This window comes from Ambystoma mexicanum, chromosome 2p (genome assembly GCF_040938575.1).
Source record: "Ambystoma mexicanum isolate Mex_15411 chromosome 2p, UKY_AmexF1_1, whole genome shotgun sequence".
Taxonomy (NCBI): domain Eukaryota; kingdom Metazoa; phylum Chordata; class Amphibia; order Caudata; family Ambystomatidae; genus Ambystoma; species Ambystoma mexicanum.
The window spans coordinates 1,258,317,599-1,258,340,514 of NC_090923.1; the positions used below are offsets into that span (position 1 = coordinate 1,258,317,599).

General features: G+C 45.1%; 1 protein-coding gene across 2 annotated transcripts in view; it reads left to right on the forward strand.

The window, feature by feature from the left end:
* Positions 1–7,867: 7,867 nt before the first annotated feature.
* LOC138567407 (lipopolysaccharide-induced tumor necrosis factor-alpha factor homolog) overlaps positions 7,868–22,916 on the forward strand; it is a 227,460-nt gene continuing 212,411 nt past the window's right edge. Inside the window, exons 1-2 of one of the 2 annotated variants that reach the window (XM_069645581.1) lie at positions 7,868–8,093; positions 20,334–20,436. In XM_069645581.1, coding sequence (XP_069501682.1) covers positions 20,373–20,436 — 64 coding nt within the window. In that variant the 5' untranslated portion in view covers positions 7,868–8,093; positions 20,334–20,372. The remainder of the gene's footprint in view (positions 8,094–20,333; positions 20,437–22,916) is intronic. The other variant, XM_069645582.1, reaches the window with a different exon arrangement.

Sequence of the window (22,916 nt, forward strand, 5' to 3'; positions counted from 1 at the left end):
TCTCTGTGGGAGTGATGAAGCCTTCCGGACCCTTTCCCCGGAGTAGTGGAGTGGTACTTCAGGTATCTGTTGAGAGAGATGTGAGCTGCTTAGTCTGCCTGGATATGGGCCCTGATCCCTCTTTCTCCCTCCTCCCCGTGTGTGTACTGTGATGGGAAGTGTAGGAGTTTGGCTCACCCTTAGGATAGATTGGGCGAACTCTCCACCCTGAACTAGGCAGGGGCGCCGTATCTCTGAGACCCTTGAAACTTTGTTAGGTCCTGGGTACGTCTCTGTTCTGCCACTCACTGTGTTTCTTCACCCAGTGATGAGTTATAGTTCCAGTTACTTCACTGGTTCGGATTAACTTGCAGGTGTGTTCGAGTTCCAGATTGCAGGTACGTTCTGGTTCCAGTTGCTTCACTGGTTTGGATTAGTTGCAGGTGAGTTCTAGTTCCAGTTTGCAGGTAGGTTCTAGTTCCAGTTACTTCACCGGATCAGATATATTTGCAGGTAAGTTCTAGTTCCCGTTTGCGGGGTAGTTCTGGTTATTCTGTGCGTCACTAAGAGACCTTGCTATGCGGTGAGTTCTGCACATGGTAGACAACTGTGGTTACCAGTTCTAATCCTGTGTTTCTTTCTTCACAGGTGACTTTCGGAGGGGTCTGCCGAAGAAGACGTGAGAAAGAACTCTGAATGCTGACTTAAGATCTCCAAGAAGATTAGGGTAAGCAATGCTGCTGACTGCGCGCGCTTGCTGAAGAAGTTGGATTGCAGCGAGAGCGCTTACAGGTACTGCTTTTCTTATGTCTTCTTTCTCTGAGATCCAGGACGTGCGCGCGGATGAAGCCGAAGTAGGAACAAGTCGAGGATCGCGGTAAGGGTGTTGCTCGAAACCACAGTTGCAACACGAAGCACGGGTCTGCCTTTGGGCATGGTTTATATAGCCAACCACACCCAGAGACTAGAATGTGCCCCTGTATTCACAGGATTCACAGGAAGTCTGCCAGGGGCCATCTTGAGTGTATAGGAAGTGTGCATCAGCCATGTGTATAGGAAGTGTGCCTGAGCCAATCAGATTCCCCAAAGGGTGTCGGGGCTAACTGTGAAATGCACCTGATTGCAAGAGTGTGGTAAATGGGTGTTGGATGCCTGCAAGGCGTGTTTAGTCTACCAGGCTCTAACCCATCTTGTCCCTGCCTGTTCTCCAGCATATATGACAGTCTTCCCACTCAAGGCCCCCCCTAACGGTGTACCTCCTGCCCTGGGTTTGGTAGGATTGTCTCTGTGGAATTTGCGGAGTATACAAGGGGCGTGAATGTTCTCCGTGGGTTCCCATAACCTATCCTGGGGTCCATACCCCTTCCAATCTATCAAATAGTATAGGGTCTTCTTGATGATCTTAGAGTCCAGGACACATTTTACCTCGCATTCGAGTTCTTCTTCTTCGACCACCATTGGTGTCTGGGGAACTTTCACTTGAGTACCTGGATGTACAAGTTTTAATAACGAGACGTGAAATACTGGGTGTATTCGCATATTAGATGGTAGGGTTAGTTTCACGGCTCCTGGATTAATTGCTTTTGCAATGGTAAATGGGCCAATGTATTTTGGATGAAATTTCCTGGGCCCTTTCAGAGCCATATATTTAGTTGCCAATCACAAAGAATCCCCTGCTTGGTAATCTGGAGCTTTCCTCCGATGTTGGTCTGCAAATCTCTTCTGTGTAGCCTTGGCTGCCAGTAAATGTCTGGTTACTTATTGTGCTGCTTGAGTTATTCGCTCATGTAACTTTTTTACCGCGGGCATTTCAATCACTTCCAGTGAGTCGTACACTGAGGTTTGTGGATTTCGGCCATACAAAGTATAAAAGGGAGTCTGCTGTGTTGAAGCATGGATTGAGTTGTTATAGGCATATTCAGCCATCCATAGGAGTTCAGTCCAAGCTTGATCGGTCTGATGTAAGAGGCAGAGAAGATACTGTTCGAGGGTCTGGTTAGTGCGTTCAGTCTGGCCATCGGTTTGGGGATGGTGACTAGTTGAGAATCTGATTTCGGTCTCTGCCAGAGCGCAGCATTATTTCCAGAAGGAAGACACAAATTGACTTCCCCTGTCCGAAATAATCACAGAGGGGAATCCATCTGCCCTTACGATGTACTCAAGGAAAACCTGTGCTAAGGTTGATGCTGAAGGGATTCCTTTTAACGCTAGGAAATGGGCCATCTTGGAGAAGATATCGACGACTACTCGTATATTATTATATCCAGAGCTCGAAGGTAGATCCGTAATTAAGTCCGTTGAGATGGTATGCCAAGGTGCTGGTGGTATTGCCATGGGTTGTAATAGTCCAGCTGGTTTCTGTCTGGATGTTTTGTATTGAGCACAGACCTCATAAGAGCTTACAAACTTAGTCACATCTTCCAGCCATGTCGGCCACCAGTAATGTTTCTTGACCTTCTCAAGGGTCTTTGTAATCCCTGGATGGGCTTCCAGAGGTGAGTTATGGTAGATGGTTATAATTTCCTCTCGAAGTGTAGAAGTTGGGAGGCAAAGACGACCTTGGTAGTAAGGTAGACCATTGCGTATAGTGAACTGTTCTCCTTTTTTGTCCCAAGCCTTTTTTTCATCCTCTGGGAAGGTATCTCTAATGGTTTGTTGGAGGAGTTCTAACGACGTGGGAGATACCCCACAAAGCCCCAGAATTTTATGACCGGGAATGATATCCACCAGATCGGGGATGATGTAAGCGTCTTCGCCCTTGCCTATGCGAGAGAGGGCATCAGCCTTGCCGTTCTTAACTCCAGGTCGATATTTAATCACAAAGTCATACTCGGACAGGAATAGGGCCAATCGGAGCTGCCGGGACAACTGTGCTTTTGCAGAGCATAAATACTGTAGATTTTGGTGATCCGTTATGATGGTCATGGTGTTCTTGGCCCCAAGTAAGTAGTGTCTCCATTCTGACAGGGTGTCTTTAATAGCCAGGTTTCTTTGTCGGTAACTGCGCAATTAAGTTCTGCTGGAGTAAACTTCCTGTACCAGAAAGCTACGGGGTGTAAGCACCCGTTTTCTAACTTTGTTGTGATAGGACAGCCCCCATAGCAACACTGGAAGTGTCTGTTTCCACGATGTATGGAAGGTCTGGTTGTGGGTGTAGAAGCACCGGTGCCGAGATAAACGTGTCCTTCAAGGCTCGGAAGGCTTCTTCTGCTTCTAGTGTCCACTCAAATTTTTGGTTTTTCCGTAGCAGGGAGGTTATTGGATGAACAAGATGCGAAAATTCAGGTATAAACCGTCAGCAGAAATTCGCAAAACCGAGAAAGCTTTGCACTCCCTTTACTGATGTCGGTGACGGCCACGTGACGATTGCCTCCACTTTTCGGTTGTCCATTTTAATTCCACCTGGTGATAATACAAAACCAAGGAACTCTACTTCGGTGATATAAAACAAGCATTTCTCGAGTTTGACGTAGAGATGGTTTTCCCTTAACTTTCGAAGCACAGCTCTTATGTGCGTCACGTGTTCTTGCAGATTGGTCAAATATATAGGGATGTCGTTGATGTATACGACTGCGAAAACGTCCAGCAGTTCTCTGAGAACATTGTTCATGAAGTGTTGGAATGCTGCTGGAGCGTTGCAAAGCCCAAAGGGCATCACTTGGTATTCGAATAGACCGTATCTGGTCCAGAAGGCGGTCTTCCATTCATCGCCCTCTTTGACGAGTACTAAATGATAGGCATCGCGAAGATCTAATTTAGTGAAAATCTTGGCTCGTTGCACCTGGTCGAGTAGTTCTGGGATCAATGGTAATGGGTACCCGTTCTTTATCGTTACTTGGTTCAAAGCTCTATAGTCGATGCACGTGTGTAGGTCGCCTTCTTTCTTGGGAACCAAGAAAAGCCGCAAGGCTGCGGGGGACTTAGAGGGCCTGATGAAACCGTTTGCCAGACATTGGTCTAAATAGGTTTTTAGATGAGCGTTTTCTTTTTCGGTCAAGGCGTAAATCCGGCTACAGGGTATCTGTGCCCCAGGCATTAGATCAATTTGACAATCATAAACCCTGTGCGGAGGTAGGGTGTTGGCTTGCTCCTTGGCAAAAACATCCTGGAATTCTTGATACTCTGTAGGTAAGGTTCCTATCATACCTAAGCCCGATATTTCCTTAAAGGATGTTGGCAGTGGGCATCTCACTTCCCGGTCCTGGCGATAACAGTGGTTACATTCCCTGGAGAAGGTTAAAGTTCTGGCGCGCCAATCTATAAGTGGATTGTGCAGGTCCAGCCAGGGTATGCCGAGTATCAACTGGAACTGGGGAGCAGCGATAAGATCAAATGAGATGCTTTCCCTATGGCCGTCTTGGCAAATTAACGTGATATTGGCGGTGCATTGAGTTACTGGGCCTGAAAGCAATTGGGTTCCGTCCACTGCTGTCACATTCTCAGCATTCCTCTTCATGCAAATTGGCAACCCTATCCTGGCTGCAGTCTCTAGGTCCATGTAATTCCTGATAGCGCCACTGTCAATAAACGCTTTGAGTGCATGCATCTTGTTTGGTCGTTGCTGGGATGCCAAGACCACTCGAATTGCAAAATGGGAGGCCAAATGAATCTTTCTTGTGCTCGACAAACCGACCTCTAAGTCTGCCGGGCATCAGCGTTTCCCGCCTCATCATCTTTCCCTTTGGTACTGTCCTAGCACCTACTGTCTTTCGTGGAGGTTTTGCGGGACAGTTTCAAAGAAAGTGACCTGATTGGCCACAATACAAACATAGTTGTTCCTGGCGTCTTCGTTCGCATTCAGCCTTAGTAAGAGGTCCGCGAAGAACCCCCAGTTGCATGGGTTCGGAATGTGATTCGGTGTGTTGCCGGGTCGAGTTTTCCTTAGGCCGTACATACATTTTCCAACCTTTCGTACGGGCCTGATCTGCCTTACGGTTCTGTAGGCGGTGGTCTAGTTGCATAGCCAAATCTATATACTCAGCACAGTCATCCGCAGGATTAACTACTTGGGCAAGGATGTCTTTGATTTCTCCTCGTAAACCCTGGTAAAACAATGTGATACACTTTTCATCAGGCCATTTCGATTCAGCAATCTGGCGATTGAAAGTGCAACATAAGCGATAAGTTCCTGGCTACCCTGACGGAGGGACAGTAATTCCTCATCAAGTGCTTCACCCTGTGTACAGCGGGCAAAGAGTTTCTACAACTCTCGTTGGAAACCAGCATAGTTCCATAATAAGGGGTCGTCTCTACTGACCAACGGGACCGACCAATCCACTGCATGACCCCCTAAATACGAGAGCACAAAGGCTACCTTTGACTGATCCGTAGGGAAAAGTCCGGGTTTGCACAAAAAGTATAGACGACACTGATTCATGAAAGCTGCAAACCGTCTGGGATCCCCTGTGAACCTCTCTCGGGGGGCCAAGGGTACATTCCCTGGGATGACTACTTGTACGGGTGTTGCCGATGATGGTATTGGGCTCGGCCCTTGAGAAACCCCACCCAGAAGAGGGGACACACCTGCCTGAGTCTGCAATAACTGCCTGACCAAATCCTCAGTCTTATCTCTATTCACCACCAACTCTCGTCGCAATGAGTTGGTCTCAGAACGAGCCGCATGCACTTCGGCCAACAATTCCCCTAACAATTGTGCCAACTGGTCAACCTCAGAAGTCTCCATCGCTCAGGCAAAGTGTTTTGAAACGGCTTTGTGTTCTGTCACACTCACCTGGGTCACTGCGGGAGAGATGAAGCCTTCCGGACCCTTTCCCCAGAGTAGTGGAGTGGTATTACAGGTATCTGTTGAGAGAGATGTGAGCTGCTTAGTCTGCCTGGATATGGGCCCCGATCCCTCTTTCTCCCTCCTCCCCGTGTGTGTACTGTGATGGGAAATGTAGGAGTATGGCTCACCTTTAGGATAGATTGCGCAAACTCTCCATCCTGAACTAGGGAGGGGCACTGTATCTCTGAGACCCTTGAAACTTCATTAGGTCCTGGGTAAGTCTCTGTACTGCCACTCACTGTGTTTCTTCACCCAGTGATGAGTTCTAGTTCCAGTTACTTCACTGGTTAGGATTAACTTGCAGGTGTGTTCTAGTTCCAGATTGCAGGTACATTCTAGTTCCAGTTGCTTCACTGGTTCGGATTACTTGCAGGTGAGTTCTAGTTCCCGTTTGCAGGTAGGTTCTAGTTCCAGTTACTTCACCGGATCGGATATATTTGCAGGTAGTTCTAGTTCCCGTTTGCGGGGTAGTTCTGGTTATTCTGTGCGTCACTAAGCGACCTTGCTATGTGGCGAGCTCTGCGTGCGGTAGACAACTGTGGCTACAAGTTCTAATCCTGTTCTTTCTTTCTTCACAGGTGATTTTCGGAGGGGTCTGCCAAAGAAGACATGCACAAGAACTCTGAACGCTGCTTTAAGATCTCCAAGAAGATTCAGGTAAGTGATGCTGCTGACTGCGCGCACGCTTCCTGAAGGAGTTGGATTGCAGCGAGAGCGCTTGCAGGTACTGCGTTTCTTATGTCTTCTTTCTCTTCCAGATGATGAGATCCAGGACGTGTGCACGGATGTAGCCGAGGTAGGAACAAGTCGAGGATCGCGGTGGTATGTTGCTCGAAGCCACAGTTGCAACACGAAGCACGTGTCTGACTTCAGCCGTGGCTTATATAGCCAACCACGCCCAGAGACTAGAACGTGCCCCTGTATTCACAGGATTCACAGGAAGTCTGCCAGGTGCCATCTTGAGTGTATAGGAAGTGTGCCTGAGCCATGTGTATAGGAAGTGTGCCTGAGCCAATCAGATTCCCCAAAGGGGGCCGGGGCTACCTGTGAAATGCACTTAATTGCAAGAGTGTAGTAAATGGGTGTTGAATGCCTGCAAGGCGTGTTTAGTCTGCCAGGCTCTAACCTATCTTGCCCATGCCTGCTCTCCAGCATATATGACACCTACTGGATCTATGAATGTACTGGCATACTGACTAACGGCACTATGATTACTGTCTTGTCTGTTCTATGCATTTATGTCAGCGCTCTGAGGTCTGTGGGTGATTTAGCGATTTATAGAAATTAAATAGAATAGAATAGAACAGACTCCCACTGACAGTGGAAAGAGTTTTCAGACACCAAAGGAAGGAGTCCAAAACACAGGAAGAACTTTCTGGTTTGTAGCTTTTATATTTCTTGGGGTACAATACAATGTCTAGAAACACAATGGTAGAAGTTGCTTAAGACCAAGTAGGACATCAAGATTAGGAATACAAATGGAAACATTATTTTAAGCGGATGTTTTCAACTGTTTGGGCTGACGCTAAATAGAGAAGGAACAGGGGAAAGTAATTATAATTTTCATGAAGGAAAGTAGGGGTAAAAATGGAGCAACAACAAAGGGGGTTAATAAACATACTCATAGGCGAAGAGTTAGAATTAGGGATCACAAAGCAGCCACAATTGGTGCAAAAGCAACACACTCCTCCAAAGTCCTCCATAAGGCCTCTAAAATGCAGTATTGTCCGCCCTTGAACACTCCACTTCTGACAGCCCTACAAAGGCCACAAAGAGAGCGAACATGATCTGGAACTTTCAGAGGGCTACCGAACCGCCACGAGCTCACCACATCTCGTTTGTTCTAACTAGACCGCCAAAGGAAACCTGCAACACCCAACCTGCACATATCCTGGGCACTTGTTTGTGCTGCGAGAGAGTCGCATGCGATCTTTCATGCCCACTGAATCCTGCCACTCGGATTCGTTTCGACCCACATCGTGGCTGAGTAGAAGCTTGCGCAGCTATATTTGGCACTTATTTTTACAATGTTCACAGGACATTCATACCACGGAGTGCTGACATTTTTGTAATGTGACAGTCTCTTGGGCTCCGAAACAAGACACATTGTTTGAAAATTCCTCCCATCACTTACATCAAACTGTCTTGTGTCACGAACGTCACTTGTGTGGGGTGTGTTCACTCTGTGAACAGTGTGAATCTTGTCGCTTCCTCAGACCTCGCACCTTAATTCCAGGCAGCGTAGGGGTTCTCTGGTATTTGCCTGCTTCGATACCTTGAGTCTAAAGCTAAGATCAACTCTCCCTGGACGTTTCTGAATACCAAGAAGGTAGGACCGCGCTTTCCTGATTGCCATTAACCTGAATGTAAAGCGTGTCTATACAATGTGAACTGGCTTCTTGTTGTGCTGGCATGGGCGCATTTAAAGAGCTGCTCTGCGTGGATCGAGTTGCGAATGTCTTTCTACTGCATTCCTTTGTTATTGATAGCTCTTGGGTGCAACACTGCACATGACCATGATTAACAAGATGGTGGTAAATGCACTGTTTAACATGATACACTACTACTTTGAAATGTGCAGTTAATGCGACCACACTTCTGGGGCATAAAACGGCAGATGAAGCATGCAGTTTGCAATGCAGTGTGGAGAATCCGAGCGAGGGTAGGGGGGGGGGCTTCAGAGCAGTGGAAAGAAGGTGTGCACAGTCTATAATGCACGATGGGGATCTATCCGTGCACATGCCTGGGAGTTCCATTGAAGCCCGTTTTGTGAGCTTTGTGGGTTTTGTGGCCTGGTTTCTGCTTGAGGGAATCTGAGGGTCTCTGCCTGATTAGTGTTTTTACTGCTCAACCAGCAGTAAAACCTGCCAATTTCTGGTAAGAACGCATGGACTGACCCTAAAAATCTGAATTGTATGGTTTTCACCCTTTTTTTTTAAAAATCTCTTTCTATCCCTGCTTTGAGGATGGCATTGGATTGGGTGCAGCTGCTGCGTCATGCTGCTACTCAGCCATATCAAAGATGGACAGATGAGCCTGTATTGGTTCTTTTGTGCATCAGATTACATTGGTGTTAATATGGGGGCCATCTTAGATGACCAGTTCCCCACCCATTCTTGTGCAACCTACTGCAAGAGAAGAGAATTGCTAGGGCCGCCCTTCCCGTAAAGAGGATATTTTTTTGAGGACGCTGCGGAGAGGGAGTTTAACATTTGTTCCTCCACCTTTTGAGTGCTGGTAAAAATTGCAAAAATGTTTAGGCGATTTTACCGCATTAGCATACAATATTTTCTTATATGTGGTATTACCTAAATTACCACATGGAATAATTACTCTAAAACCCCATGATTGCAATTCAGTAAGAACAACCAGTATTTGAAATGCTACCTGTTTTTAGAGCTACTGCCTGACACATAATTCCGGGTCTTTGCAACAGGAACGGTGGTAAATGGTGGTAAAAGTTTTGAGGGCAAAATCTTGCCTTTCCACCCTACTGCGCTTCTACAAAAACACCAGAGCAGTATTGATTGTATGCCTTTAATTCCCCCGCGGGATCTTGCAAGTCGCAAAGAGGGTGTCTCGTGTGCCACTCATATGTCAATGTGTCCGATTGTATGACATATGGAATTAACTGAATATTGAGTGCTAATGGCTAGCATTATTTGGAGACTGGGAGTTGGGGAAACAGTCAAGATTCAGGCCACAGGGATTAACATGGCCATGGGCGGTGAATGGGTGGGTAAAAATGCAAGCACCATCCCCAGATTACACTACACGGTCCCCTATACCTCATGCAAACTATCGGCTTTGCCAATGCTTGATACTATTTGCAAGTTAATAAATGTACGTCAGCGCAAGGTGGTTCAAGGGTGGCAAAGAGTGTTCTGAGAATGAGACACCATATTTCCAAATGAAATCAGAGAACTTAAAGTAAGGGCTGCGTAGCTGTATTAGTTGAGAACCAAGTGGATGGAAGGCGTACTTGGGCGAGAAGATGGCATTACATCAGCAGTAGCTTGTTGGCTGCAGTTACCCCATTACAATAAAGAAAAGGTCAACATTGCTGTTGTAGATCACCTTACTTTGATACGGGTTTAGATAGCACTGATGAACTTAAGAGCAGGAATCCCCACTCTCTGGATAAAGGAGATACATGAATTGTATAACAGAAGAGAGAAATCCAGAGGACACGATTTGCAAAAATATCACAATTATTTATTTAATTAATACAAAAAGAATGGTTTAATCATGAATAAATCAAGGACAATTAATTCAGTGCAGGAAAATGCAAAAATACACGTATCTCTCACATCTGTACTGGGCAGCATACCTCAGTACCGTCAACCATATCCATATCTGCAGCCACTCTTCGCAATCAAGCACACAATTAGCTAGACCATAAAGGAACCATGACAATACAATTAACAGGTGTACATATATCCTAGACTGGGTACAATGTAATCGTTTCATTTACCGCATTCCTTTTCAGACAGCCGCTTTTGCAGGCAGTAATAGCAGTTCTAAATCTCCTTATTGTGACAATGATTAGATCAGTATTTGCCACTGTTGAACGTGCATCCTTACTGCTAGAAAAGAGGATCAAGTCTGCATATGCTATCTATACCTTCTGTCACCATTTTCTATACTCCACGCGTTTCCTCTGATGTGGAAATCTTGAAAAGTACTTGGAAGGGACCTGTTTGCACCAAGGAGCAAGTGTAATGCGCCTCTATTGGCTAGTTTATGAGGGATTTAGAAAATGATCCAGCTGATGTTACTATATTCCCTCTCTCCAGTCGTCTGCTGACCCAAACCTGTGCGCATTTTTTGCTCTCACAAACGTAATTACTCTTGCGCCACTGTGAGGTCATTAGCAGCATCTCCATGAGTGCCTACTCTTGCGCCACTGTGAGGTCATTAGCAGCATATCCATGAGTGCCTACTCTTGTCCCACTGTGAGGTCATTAGCAGCATCTCCATGAGTGCCTACTCTTGTGCCACTGTGAGGTCGTTAGCAGCATCTCCATGAGTGCCTACTCTTGCGCCACTGTGAGGTCGTTAGCAGCATCTCCATGAGTGCCTACTCTTGTCCCACTGTGAGGTCATTAGCAACATATCTATGAGCGCCTACTCTTGCACCACTGTGAGGTCATTAGTAGCATCTCCATGAGCGCCTACTCTTGGGCCACTGTGAGGTCCTTCAGCAGCATCTCCATGAGTGCCTACTCTTGTCCCACTGTGTGGTCATTAGCAGCATCTCCATGAGTGCCTACTCTTGCGCCACTGTGACTTGCGCCACTGTGAGGTTGTTAGCAGCATCTCCATGAGTGCCTATTCCTGTCCCACTGTGAGGTCGTTAGCAGCATCTCCATGAGTGCCTACTCTTGTCCCACTGTGAGGTCATTAGCAGCATATCTATGAGCGCCTACTCTTGCGCCACTGTGAGGTCCTTCAGCAGCATCTCCATGAGTGCCTACTCTTGTCCCACTGTGTGGTCATTAGCAGCATCTCCATGAGTGCCTACTCTTGCGCCACTGTGACTTGCGCCACTGTGAGGTTGTTAGCAGCATCTCCATGAGTGCCTATTCCTGTCCCACTGTGAGGTCGTTAGCAGCATCTCCATGAGTGCCTACTCTTGTCCCACTGTGAGGTCATTAGCAGCATATCTATGAGCGCCTACTCTTGCGCCACTGTGAGGTCATTAGCAGCATCTCCATGAGCGCCTACCCTTGCGCCACTGTGAGGTCCTTTAGCAGCATCTTCATGAGTGCCTACTCTTGTCCCACTGTGAGGTCATTAGCAGCATCTCCATGAGTGCCTACTCTTGCGCCACTGTGACTTGCGCCACTGTGAGGTTGTTAGCAGCATCTCCATGAGTGCCTATTCTTGTCCCACTGTGAGGTCATTAGCAGCATCTCCATGAGGGCCTACTCTTGCGCCACTGTGAGGTCGTTAGCAGCATCTCCACGAGTGCCTACAGAGCTGGGTCTGCCATCAATAATATGTGTTGGAAAATAGCTGTGTGCAGACTATGTGCCAATATTACATTCACGGCCGAGGCTAGCAACCCACTCATGAGCTTAATCATGGCCCTTCAAATAATGGGGCTCTCGAAGCACCTGATTTGCAGACTTGGACCGTATGGTCAGAAACCACCTCCTTGAAAATCTGGCTGGTTAAACTCCCTGAGACCCTCATTGAGTTATACCTGTCTTGCCATGTCAAAAAGACAATTGTACAGGGCCGAATTCAGTCACTAACATCTCTCACAGGAAAATCTAAATACGAAAGATATGCCCAACAAGGCCTTTTTCAGATAAACCTTGCAGTTACCTAACTAAGTTTTACTCTCCCCTTCTAATTAGATTCGTCCTACATCTGAGATTTGAATTATTACCAATATTTGCTAACATTGGAGCTTGGGCCGATATCCCAAGGGAGGACCGCCTATGTAGACTGTGTAACAAAGATATAGGAACCTCGAGAAATGCGCTCACTAAATTCAACCTTTTGATCCCCCTATATAATAAAGGTTATGTTGAATTCCAGGATTACTGTTGAGATCAATTCTGGAGCTCCATTGATAGCGCTGAATCCTTGGTGATCACGGCAGCAGCATTCCACATTTGGAACGCGATTAAGGACAGATTGAACAAATAGGTTGATCAGATCTCTGTTTTAAATCCCCTTATTTACCTAGTTATTATATACTGATCAATTTTCTTGGATTTATTATATAATCAGTGATTTTAGCAGTTGGGTTCTTAATACTGTATTTTAACCTCGAGAACGTTTTAATCTCTGTGTAATTAAATATGATGCTGTTTTAGAAATTATTGTTAAATGATTTTGTTGGAAAAGGAGGCTCGTAAAAAACTTACCTGAGTCCCCGGCGGGGGACGAAGGCAGCCTCGAGCCTTGGGGAGGCCCGGAATGGGGATTGCCCCGTTTCGAGCTTCTTCATTGGCTAAGGGGCTGCCACGCCCCCGCCGGGAAGAAATGCAGGCACGTACGTGCATCCAAGGGATTGTTACGTGGTATGGCTCGGAAATGAGCCAATCACGTTAGTGTATACCGTGGACGCACGGATCGCCGGTTACTAATGTAATATATTTTTGTGTAAAGGTTGAATAACCAAAATGCACAATAAAGGAAATAAAAAAATGTTAAAAATTACTCTTGCGCCACTGTGAGGTCATTAGCAGCACCTCCAGAGGACAAGAGCGAAGGTTGACAGAAACATTATGAATATTATAAGATCAGGACATTTTGCTCTTCTTCTCAAGAGGTCACTGTACCACTACTTTATTACACAAAAAACAAAGAGTGTGAAACTTTTGTAAAACAACTTAAAATGTCAAATCAGGGTTCACAATAAAATGAAACAGTCACCTCCCCAGCGTTGTTCAGGAGCGCAGAAAAGTTACATGTCCAGTGAAACCATTTTTCACAGAGAAGAACGAAATGAAAAACAATCCAGGAAGTCTCCCATTTTTGCTTATCCTTCCCATTTGGTCGACTTCCCGCCCCACCTCTTACTCCCTCATTAGCATATGCTCCCAAACGCCTCCTGCCCCCTCCAGTGTTCTGTTTTCCCCACTTCCCCCATTGGCTGAAACTGAAAAGGAAAGGACGTGGAGAGGAGCAATGTTCCCTCTAAGCTGTGTGCATGTGCGCTTGCCCAGCTTCCTTCTTGGGTTGCCGCTCAGAAGATTTTTAGCAGCGCACACAGACAATTCTCACCTATTCAAAAAGATTTACTAAGGCACAAGCCACAGCAATTACCTGACATTTTCTTTCTCTTAAAATAAGCAACTAATCTTAATATACTGCTAATTTGCATTACACTACTATGCACCTAAAATCCCTAACAGCAAAATACAACAGAAGAGGTTAAAAACTAATATAAAAAACGGGCTACATGAACAGAAGAATCTAACCAAGATATGCCGGCACACATTAACCGAAAATGTTCACTCTCCACCCATGACTCCTAAACCTGACTACCACACTTTTACCTTATGACTCTAACTTCTGCCCCAGAGTACATTAAGATACTACCGGACAAACTTGACCCTTCCTCTCTTGGCTCTGCGAAAGGTTAGCAGAAGTGTGCCTACATCCACTTGTTTTATGTTTGTTGTAACATGAATAACGTTTGTACACCAGAAATTCTGTTACTCATTGTGCCTTACCAAAAGCGTCACCCACACTATATAATCGAACTACCAGCTCAAATATCGGGTACTGACTGTAAGTAAGCAGGCTTTTCGGATGTGTAACCAAATACCATACTTCCTCTTCTTTGTACATATGTCACCCAAGTGCTTTGAAGCGGCCCCCTTGTAGGTTAATGCATTATACAACTCAAATATTAATATGCCCTCTAAAGATGTTGAAAAGACAAATGTGATGCTCATTGTCTCCTACTTTGGCATTACTAACATTACCCTATAAGTAAACAGCAACATTGCAATATCATTTACTTAGCCTACAAGGGATAATGGGTATGGACTATGCCTGGTATTACTCGTCCATAGTATCAGGGCACCGGATATTCAGACAGGAGAATGCTTTTCACACTATCTGCATCGTTTCCAAGTGTTCAGAGTTCCTTTGGGCATAGACCATCACATAATATATGGTAACTCGCTTCTATACAAAAACAGTTCAACTGAGCACTTGTGTAATCCTACACAATGATCTAAGGATGGGGTATGTTGCAAACAATCTTGTATGCACTGCAAAAGAATTGTGCACATGCAGAGTCATGACATTCTTAAAATGCACATCATATGTTGAGGCATTTAAATATGCCTTGCTTGCAAAGTAGTGTGGGTCTGCAAATATCCCAGTGAGTGTGTACTGCTACAATCCCTCACTTTTTACAACTAGTATTGGAGGCAAGCATAGGGGCTGGGGAAGGGTATGGGTGGAAGCATCACTCCTTGCCGGTGATGAACAAAGCAGCACATTTCAAAGACTAAGTCAAACGTTTCAGCAGTACACTGAAGGAAATGTGTTGCCTGTTTGCTAAAGGATAGGAATTTCTAGTACCCATCTAGACAACAGCACCTTCTTTTTCTTTCTATGCTCAATTGCTGGGGGTACAAGCAGGGCTCCAATCAGATTTTGCTCCCTACTTGGAGTCAAATGATTGTTCAGGGAGTAAAAAAGTAATTAGCTTTGGCAATAAGGATACTTTGATTATTAAAAGATGTTCTTTCCCCTAAAAATTCCCTTTGAGATCGGGCATTAATATTATTAGAGTTCCTTCCTATGCCATTCCTCTACTTGTCACTAATTTGGTCGAAAAAATATCAGTGGAGCTTTGTGGGTTTGAGCAATGATATGTTCATTGTTTCTCGTTTTTGTTAGGCACATTTTCCTTTTTTTAGGGAGTAAAAATGCATAGGGCCTATGTCTCTTGGCTCCAAGGCTGGTGTTATCACTACCCACAGAAGAACGAAATGTGGATAGTAAGCAGAGGCACAGGAATTTTTGATCATCGTATTCTAAGGTGCAGTTATTCTGATGCAATTATCATCCTTACACAAAGTATTAGAAGCATGTTCTCCTGGCCCTTGAATTACTTCATTAAAGTGGCACTTGAACTCCATTCAGCATGTTTTGACACATTGCTTTTAATTGCCATTAATCCATTAGCAAATGTATTCTGTTGCGTTTCTTGACAGCCACATCAGTTATGGCAAGAGATATTTGTGTTTTGTAATACAAATGAGTGATTTTTCAGTGGCATAAAACATAAAGGTCCTCTTTACGAATTGGTGCGGTATCCCGGCATAAATACGCCAGAATACCACCCAAACGAATTACTGTTACCGCCCCTTGGTCCAGAGGAATTTCTGCCAGATTACAACTGGTGGAGGCGGTGTAATTCCCAATGTGGATTTTTTTGCGGAATTACTGCAGCGGAAATTCAGACGATTTCGGTGTTGAGCTGGAGGATTTCCTACAGGATTTTCCTGGAGCCAAATCCTCCACTCCAGGCCCCAAATCGTAATTTGGCGTAGTGGTAAAGTTGGCGGTAATGGAGTTACTGCCAACTTTATCACTTACCGTCAAACTCGTGAAGAGGCCGACATTTTTTCTCTGCGCAGAAGTACGTTTGGAAGTTACTGTGGCAGATATTGAAGTCTTGGACTGGTTGATGAGTTTTCTGTATAATCTCATATGGCATTTTATTTTAGCCTATGTGTTTGGAAAAAGTGTTGTAAGATTTTTAAAGAATTGCAGTGGCTGGGAAGAGGAAATTCCAACCTCTCTTCTGCGACGGTAGCTCACAAAGTGCCTTACCTAATTAGTTGCGCACATAGAAAATAATGTGCGCACAACAGCCAACCAGTTCCGCACCTAGAGAAAACTAATTAGAGGGAACATTGGGGAGGAGTATGTTATGCTGCTTGCTTGAAGGACCATTTCAAGCTCTGCAGACGTGTCAGTGCACTGAAGGAAGGTAGGAAGGGAGAACAAAGGGAGATGAAGAAAGGGGAAAGGCAGAGGGGAATTAAGCGAACAGAGTCAAGCCGCTCGACCTCCTGCTGGATTCAACTCTCTCTATGTCAGCACAAGCTAATTCCATTGTGAGTTCATTGTCTTATTATTGTGTGCTGCTCAAACAATTTCACCCATTTTTGTCTCAGGGTAATTGCACATCAACTGCTTGTGCAACAATCGAGCAACGTTGGATTACTGTAAGGTCCTTTTCTTCAAGTTCTGCTTAACACTGTTGCCAGACTTGTAACTAACACCCCCGGCGTTCTCAGCCCGCGTCGCTTCTTAGAAGGCTTCCCCAGCTGCCAGTACAGGCCAGGGTCAGCTTTAAAGCTCTCATATTAGTGCACAAAACGCGTTATGCTATTGCCCCAGGCTACCGGAAAGAAAAAACGAAATAGCACAGGTCTGGCAGAAATCTTCGGCCTGAAATAAAGGTTTACCGCACTTTGACCGAAATACACTTTTGAAGAATTATTTTTTGAAAGGGCGACATGGCGGTCTCCCCCTACATTTTGCAGTAAAAATGTGGTATAATCAAAAGAAATTCGGCAAAAGTGTATTTCGGATTTAAAAAAAGTCTGGAAAACCTCATATATCCCAAATAAATACGTAATACTTTTTTTTAAAATAGAAAAGGTCCTGGCCCGTTCATTTCCGGTTCAAGCTGCTGGAATTTGCAGTACCTTGCCTACTGAGATTCATATAAGGGACACACTTCCGGTTTTCGGTAGAAAGCATAGCACATTACATAGCTCTCAGCCATTTATGTCGCAAAAGCGGGTGAAAACACCCGATTTTACTTTTGGCGGGTGAGAGGCCCATTGAAATGAATGGGCGTGCATGAGGTTTGGCGGGTGAGTCCGCTGTTTACAAGGCGGGTGACACCCGCCAAAAGCGTGTGAGTTGGGAGTCTCACGCTGTGATACCTGATTGGTTGTGCCATGTAAATCAGCATTTGTAAATGCACTTCCATAGTGCGAGATAAAGATAACACATGGCATGTTTACTGGAGACTATTTATTGCCGACTTACTTCTCTGAATTTTCGAAAGTGAAGCGACATCCTAGCAAGTTCGGAGACATGTCTACCTGCGCCGTGCCTTGGGTTTTCCACATTAAGATTCCTTGTAGTAAAAAATGAACCTACAACCAAAGTCACTGCCCGCGGGAAACTCGGTGCAATGCATTCTGCGATTCGCTGATCAAAGCTTGACTACTCCACAGCCTGGCGCCTTAATCTTCATTCTCTCCCACTCCATTCTAAAAACGTGTGTGTTCCTTTGCCAGCACACTGCTGTGCAAATGTCACTCACCCGGAACTACGGGTGACTCACCATTGAGCTCCTCTCTCAGCCAAAGCGTTTCCGGCCGCACGGGTGCTTCCGGATCACTCGGCTTCCGGTTACAGTGAAGGGACATGCCAAGCCGCTGAAGTCACCTGAGGAATACAGAAAGGTGGTTGCATTCTGAAAAAGAAAAACCCAAGACAGGAACTGGGTGAAATTATACGAGGTTTCCTGTAATAATAAAGTTTGGCAACAAATGTATGGAATTTTCAATTCAGGAAACTCGAGGAAATTATAGAATATCTTCAGAAATCAGAAAAGTGATGGGAATGCATCCGTGAATTATGTCCTAAATAAAGAGTCTTGGTGTAGATTTCTGGCTTTGAAATGTGGTGTAGTCGAAGACTATTCGCCTCCTCATGGAAGAATCGGTGTGGAATACGACTATGACAGTACAATTGAAGTTATACATGGTCTTGAATAATCCCAGCACGTGGCCCTGATGGGGCTTCAAATGTTGTCTTTAAAGCAGACCTGACAGTATGGGCAACTACTATCCTTACGTTATTTGATAAGGTAGTATCATTGGGGACCATTCCGGAATCATGGCAAATGGCACACTTAGTGCCTGCATTTAAGAGGGGAAACAGGCTAGAGCCGGATAACTATCACATGCTCTCCTTATTAGATGGCATAGGTAAAATGTTTGCCAATTTTCTATTGCGTGGAATGAACAGCTGGGTGTGTGCAGAGACTTATTCTTGTCCTCAAGCCCAGGGATTGCCTCTCTCCAGCCCTGAAATCCCTCCACTGGCCTTTGATCACTACAAGGATACTGTTCAAGACCCTCTGCATCGCCCACAAGGCTTTCTGGGGCCAAGGCCCGCACTACACCCAACTCTCTCTGTCTCGCACTCTCTCTCCCCCCTGCTGGCCTACCCGCCTGCTACACCGACTGGTTGCTTGGCTACCCACAGAGCCTCACTGGGTACCAGGCTCCTCCATGATCTGCACCCCCTGCACTGCCTTCATGCCTACCGCGCACTTAGGGACTGTAATTGTAACCTCTACATCCCTGTGCCTCCTTGCACTTACCCAGAGCCGCACTGCCCTGGCTGCACTCACCCAGAGCATTGCTGCCCTGATTGAACTTTGCCCTCCCCCTCCCTGGCACTTCCCTCCTTTCCCTTCCCCCTGCCCTTTAGTGCTGCACATTTGCAGGATCTGAGTGACACAAGGCCTAGTAAGATCGCTTGTTGTATCCTCCTTCTCTCTACCCCCCCTTGTCTTGTCACGCCTAGATACACTTGTGTACAGGTGAGTTATGAATGACATATCATATCATATCAGGTACTAAGCCCCTAACAGACCGGGTTCAGGAGAGGTTTATCAGCCAGTTCTAACATACCTATTGTTAATTAATTGATTAAACAGGCAAGACAGAAAGATGCTCCCCCTTATACGCTTTATTTGTTGATTTTTCAGCAGTCTTTGATTGGGTTGATCGTGAGTGACTATGGGCCAAGCTACCTGACATGGGTGTTCCGGATGGGTTATTGCGCCCTCGTACATTTTTGCACCATAATAATTAAGCTAGAATAAGAATGAATGGACAGGACGAGTTATCCCGCCCGATTGAAATCATAAGGGGTGTCAGGCAGAGTTGTTTCCTGGGGCATTTTCTTTTTGATCTTTTCTTAGCAGATTTAGGTACGGTTTTGGGAACAGTAAGAATGTTTCCTCTTAGGCTGGGCCATACCGCTATTGGGCGGCTTGCATATGCATATGACGTGGTGGTGCTAGATAATACCTATGTAGGTATATGAAGACGTGCATGAACTGTATTAGGACCCTGGGTGGATGAATAATTTCCCATTGGTCTATATGTGGCTATAAGAACCAGTATAACTCGCAGTTTCATTATAGCCCGCAAATTTGCACTTTGCTTTCTTCAGCTCGGAAAGTTGTGCATTAACAGTGATTTGCCTCTCTCTAGCGGCTAAAGTGAAAACTACATTTTCCTACAAATACCGTAATTTAATAGTTTGTTAGTGAAAAGAATAGCTTTCTATAAGCATGACTTATATTTTTGTAATGCTATTTTTCATGGTTTTTTAACTTAATTATTCCACAAGGAATATTTAAGTCCCCAAAATACAATATAATAATTTTACAAATTATAATTTTAAATTAACTTTTTTCTCTTTGGCCACGGGTTCTAATAGCTTTTTGTAATGTTATTTTTCATGTATTTTTTAACTTAAAAATTCCTTTGGTAATATTCAAGGCCCCCAAAAAACAATGTAATAATACAAAAAAATATATTTTAAATGAACTTCTTTCTCTTAGCCCATGGGTTCTGATAGCTTTATTGACTTTGCCCTCAGGCCGTACCGTCGTTATGGGCCCTCATAGCTCAGTCTTCAAGGCTCATACCCATATCGCCCGTTACGGCCCTCAGGCGAGGTCTATAAAGCTATCATAAGGCTGTTTCACCCATAGTACTACCGGCCTTCAATGAATGCCCTTTTGAACACTTGTGCCTGGAAAAAAGACCACTGTGGCAAATCCTGTCCACCAGTATTCTAGTGAGTGTTGAGCCACACTTCCATATGCTTAACTGCGATCAGAGCGTTTCAATTAATTCAAAGATGCAAGTATCCAAATAATTCCTTGAGATAATTAATCAAGTGAGAAATCGAATTTCATCATAGAAGACCAAAATGCTAATGCATTAACATTGAGTGCAAAATCTCTTTTGTTTAGGCGCATTTCTACAGACGTGAACAAGCATCTTCGATCGAGATGTATGGCCAGCCACAAAATCCAGCCTACCAACCAAACTATCAAGGACCATACCAACAACCAGGTACAGGCGGCTTCCCTTTTTTTAACTGTGTTGCCTTTTGATCGTTCTGCGTCATAATATGGAGGACAAAAACCACAGTTGTCAGATGATGCACCTCGAAGATTCTGATTCACTCTGCATCATGCTTCTAGCCTCACACATAATTCCCACTCTGCTTTCAAATTCAACCATGTTTTTCCAACAGAACCACCTTACTGTGTGTTTCTTAGTATGAATATTCAATTCACAATTCTTCACCACAGTCATGGATCAGGGGTGGGGTAAGTATCTAGACATAAGAACTGGGTTTGAAAGAATTTGCTTCTAGCATGAACACAAGAGTTTTCCATGCGTTTTTACCGAGCATTTTCTCACTACAGAATTTCGACTGTAGATTTTTTACCAGATTGTTTTTGTGGGAAATGCATGGCGGTGGTGGCGTTACCTGCACAGCCACTCCTTCACCCACGCCTCTATACAACAAATATGCTGTTCCCCTACAGCAGTTCAATATTCAGTGATTTTGGGCCCGATTCATGGAAAAGTGCGAATTGTTCCTGCAAAGGGTGCATGCCGAGAACGACGCTCTGCGAGTCTGCGCGCAGAATAAAAAATGCACGCCCTGCAGATTAATGGCATGCGTTTGATGTATCGTAACTTGGGTAAAACGTTCCTGCACCATACTACACTGCGTACTCGCACCCCTTAGTCTGATTGGATCCTTGGCTGCTTAAACGCACTTCCGCGCTGCAATTCCTATGCACAAGTGTACTTACGCCTGCCTTCGGGTGGCAGAGAGATGGAGGGATTTGCGTGGGCATTTGGCAGGCGAAAGGTTGCTCTGTCTCATCCATGAATACACTTTGTTGTACACATTTGTGGGCGTGCTATGTACTGCCTGCAGCCCGGCCTTCGTAACGCCCACTTTTCCCCTTGTTCTTCCTCATTTTTGTAGTTCCGCCCCCTACTCCGCCCTCTGCGCAGGCCTTGCTTATGCTCTGTGTGGTGTCTTCAGCAAGGCACTGGACTGCTCACAGAGACATGCCGAGCCTGCGTGAAGTCTCCGCAAGTTACAAAAAAAGTGCTGCGCCGTCGATTCATAGAATGTGGTTTTGCACGCAGAATGGTGTGCAAATCCCTGCATTTCCACGCAAATAATTCCATGAATCGGCGCCTTTCTCTCTGGTTATTGTACACTGAAAAACCTGTCCGGTAATATTTGCCAATAAAAGCATTGGACACCAACAGAACACCATAATTGTTTGTTGTTTGTCTCTTAGTGCTGGGGACTCAGTAATGGAATACTGGTTGTTTTTGTAATCTAACCCTGCAGCTGAATTGGGGAAATCGCCTTTTTGCTGAATGTACTGATGAGCAGTTTCCCACTATGGAAGCATCACTGAATAAAAGTGTTTTGAAGGCAACAGGATGACTTCAAATGCTTTTCTCTGCTCCTAACACACTCCTGTGAATGAGATTATGGTGCATTCATTTGGGGGTTGCCCCATGCGTTATCTACACGTGCTATTGGCCATTTTGTTATTTGCTTGCCTTCAGAAGGATGAAAGGCTGTGCCTTCTCGCTCCCTGGAGTCCATCCCGTGACCTGCATGTTTCCAGAGAGCAGGGTCGACCATGCATTGATCGACGTATACATCTCAAAGGGATTGGAGCTTGACCACCCTCTGATTACCCATAACCCACATTCCGCTGCTGCAGGAATTCAAGCAAGTGATGTACATCACCGAGACTAGAACCCATCACCTGCATGTTATACATAGATTCCTGCAACTGGGGGCATTCACACTATGGCCTCGCTTACTGGAAAACGCAACCTATGACTCGCAGGTTACACTGCAGGAGGAGAAGGATCTTACTGAGCTATCTTACCGGGAGTGCAACATGTGACATTCTCGGTGCACATGCTCATATCTGCATCAGACACTTTACTCAAGGTGCAGCAGTACTTACTGTTGATATTTGTAATATCATCTGACACTGGGCTTATTTTAATGTGTTTTATATAAATAGCGTGAACATGGCACTGTAGTGCATCAGATTGCTGTGTGAAGTAACCCTATATCATCAACAGAAAAATAGGACAATCCAAATAAGAACACATCTAAACATAAAACACCATAACAAACAGTAATCCACAGCCAGTCACTGTTGCACATCTTAGAAGATCAGAAGTGAAATGTAAAGTAGATGGAAGAGGGATCCAGCACTCAACATCTGCTCTGGAGAATGATCCGAATTAAGAGAACTTCGAAATGTGTGACCCTCCAGCTGAAGAATATCGCAACTGTTGAGACCCCTAATCCCACCAGATATGGCTAATCTTTCGACTAAATAATTCTGTGTATACAAATGAACAAATATGAGTGCTAAACAAATGAATTTAAACACAATCCTAGCTAGCATTCACTGGGCATTTATCCAGCTGCTTCAAGACAGGGGAAATCCTAGCCCCAAAACTAAACTGGTGCAGCGGGCACAGCT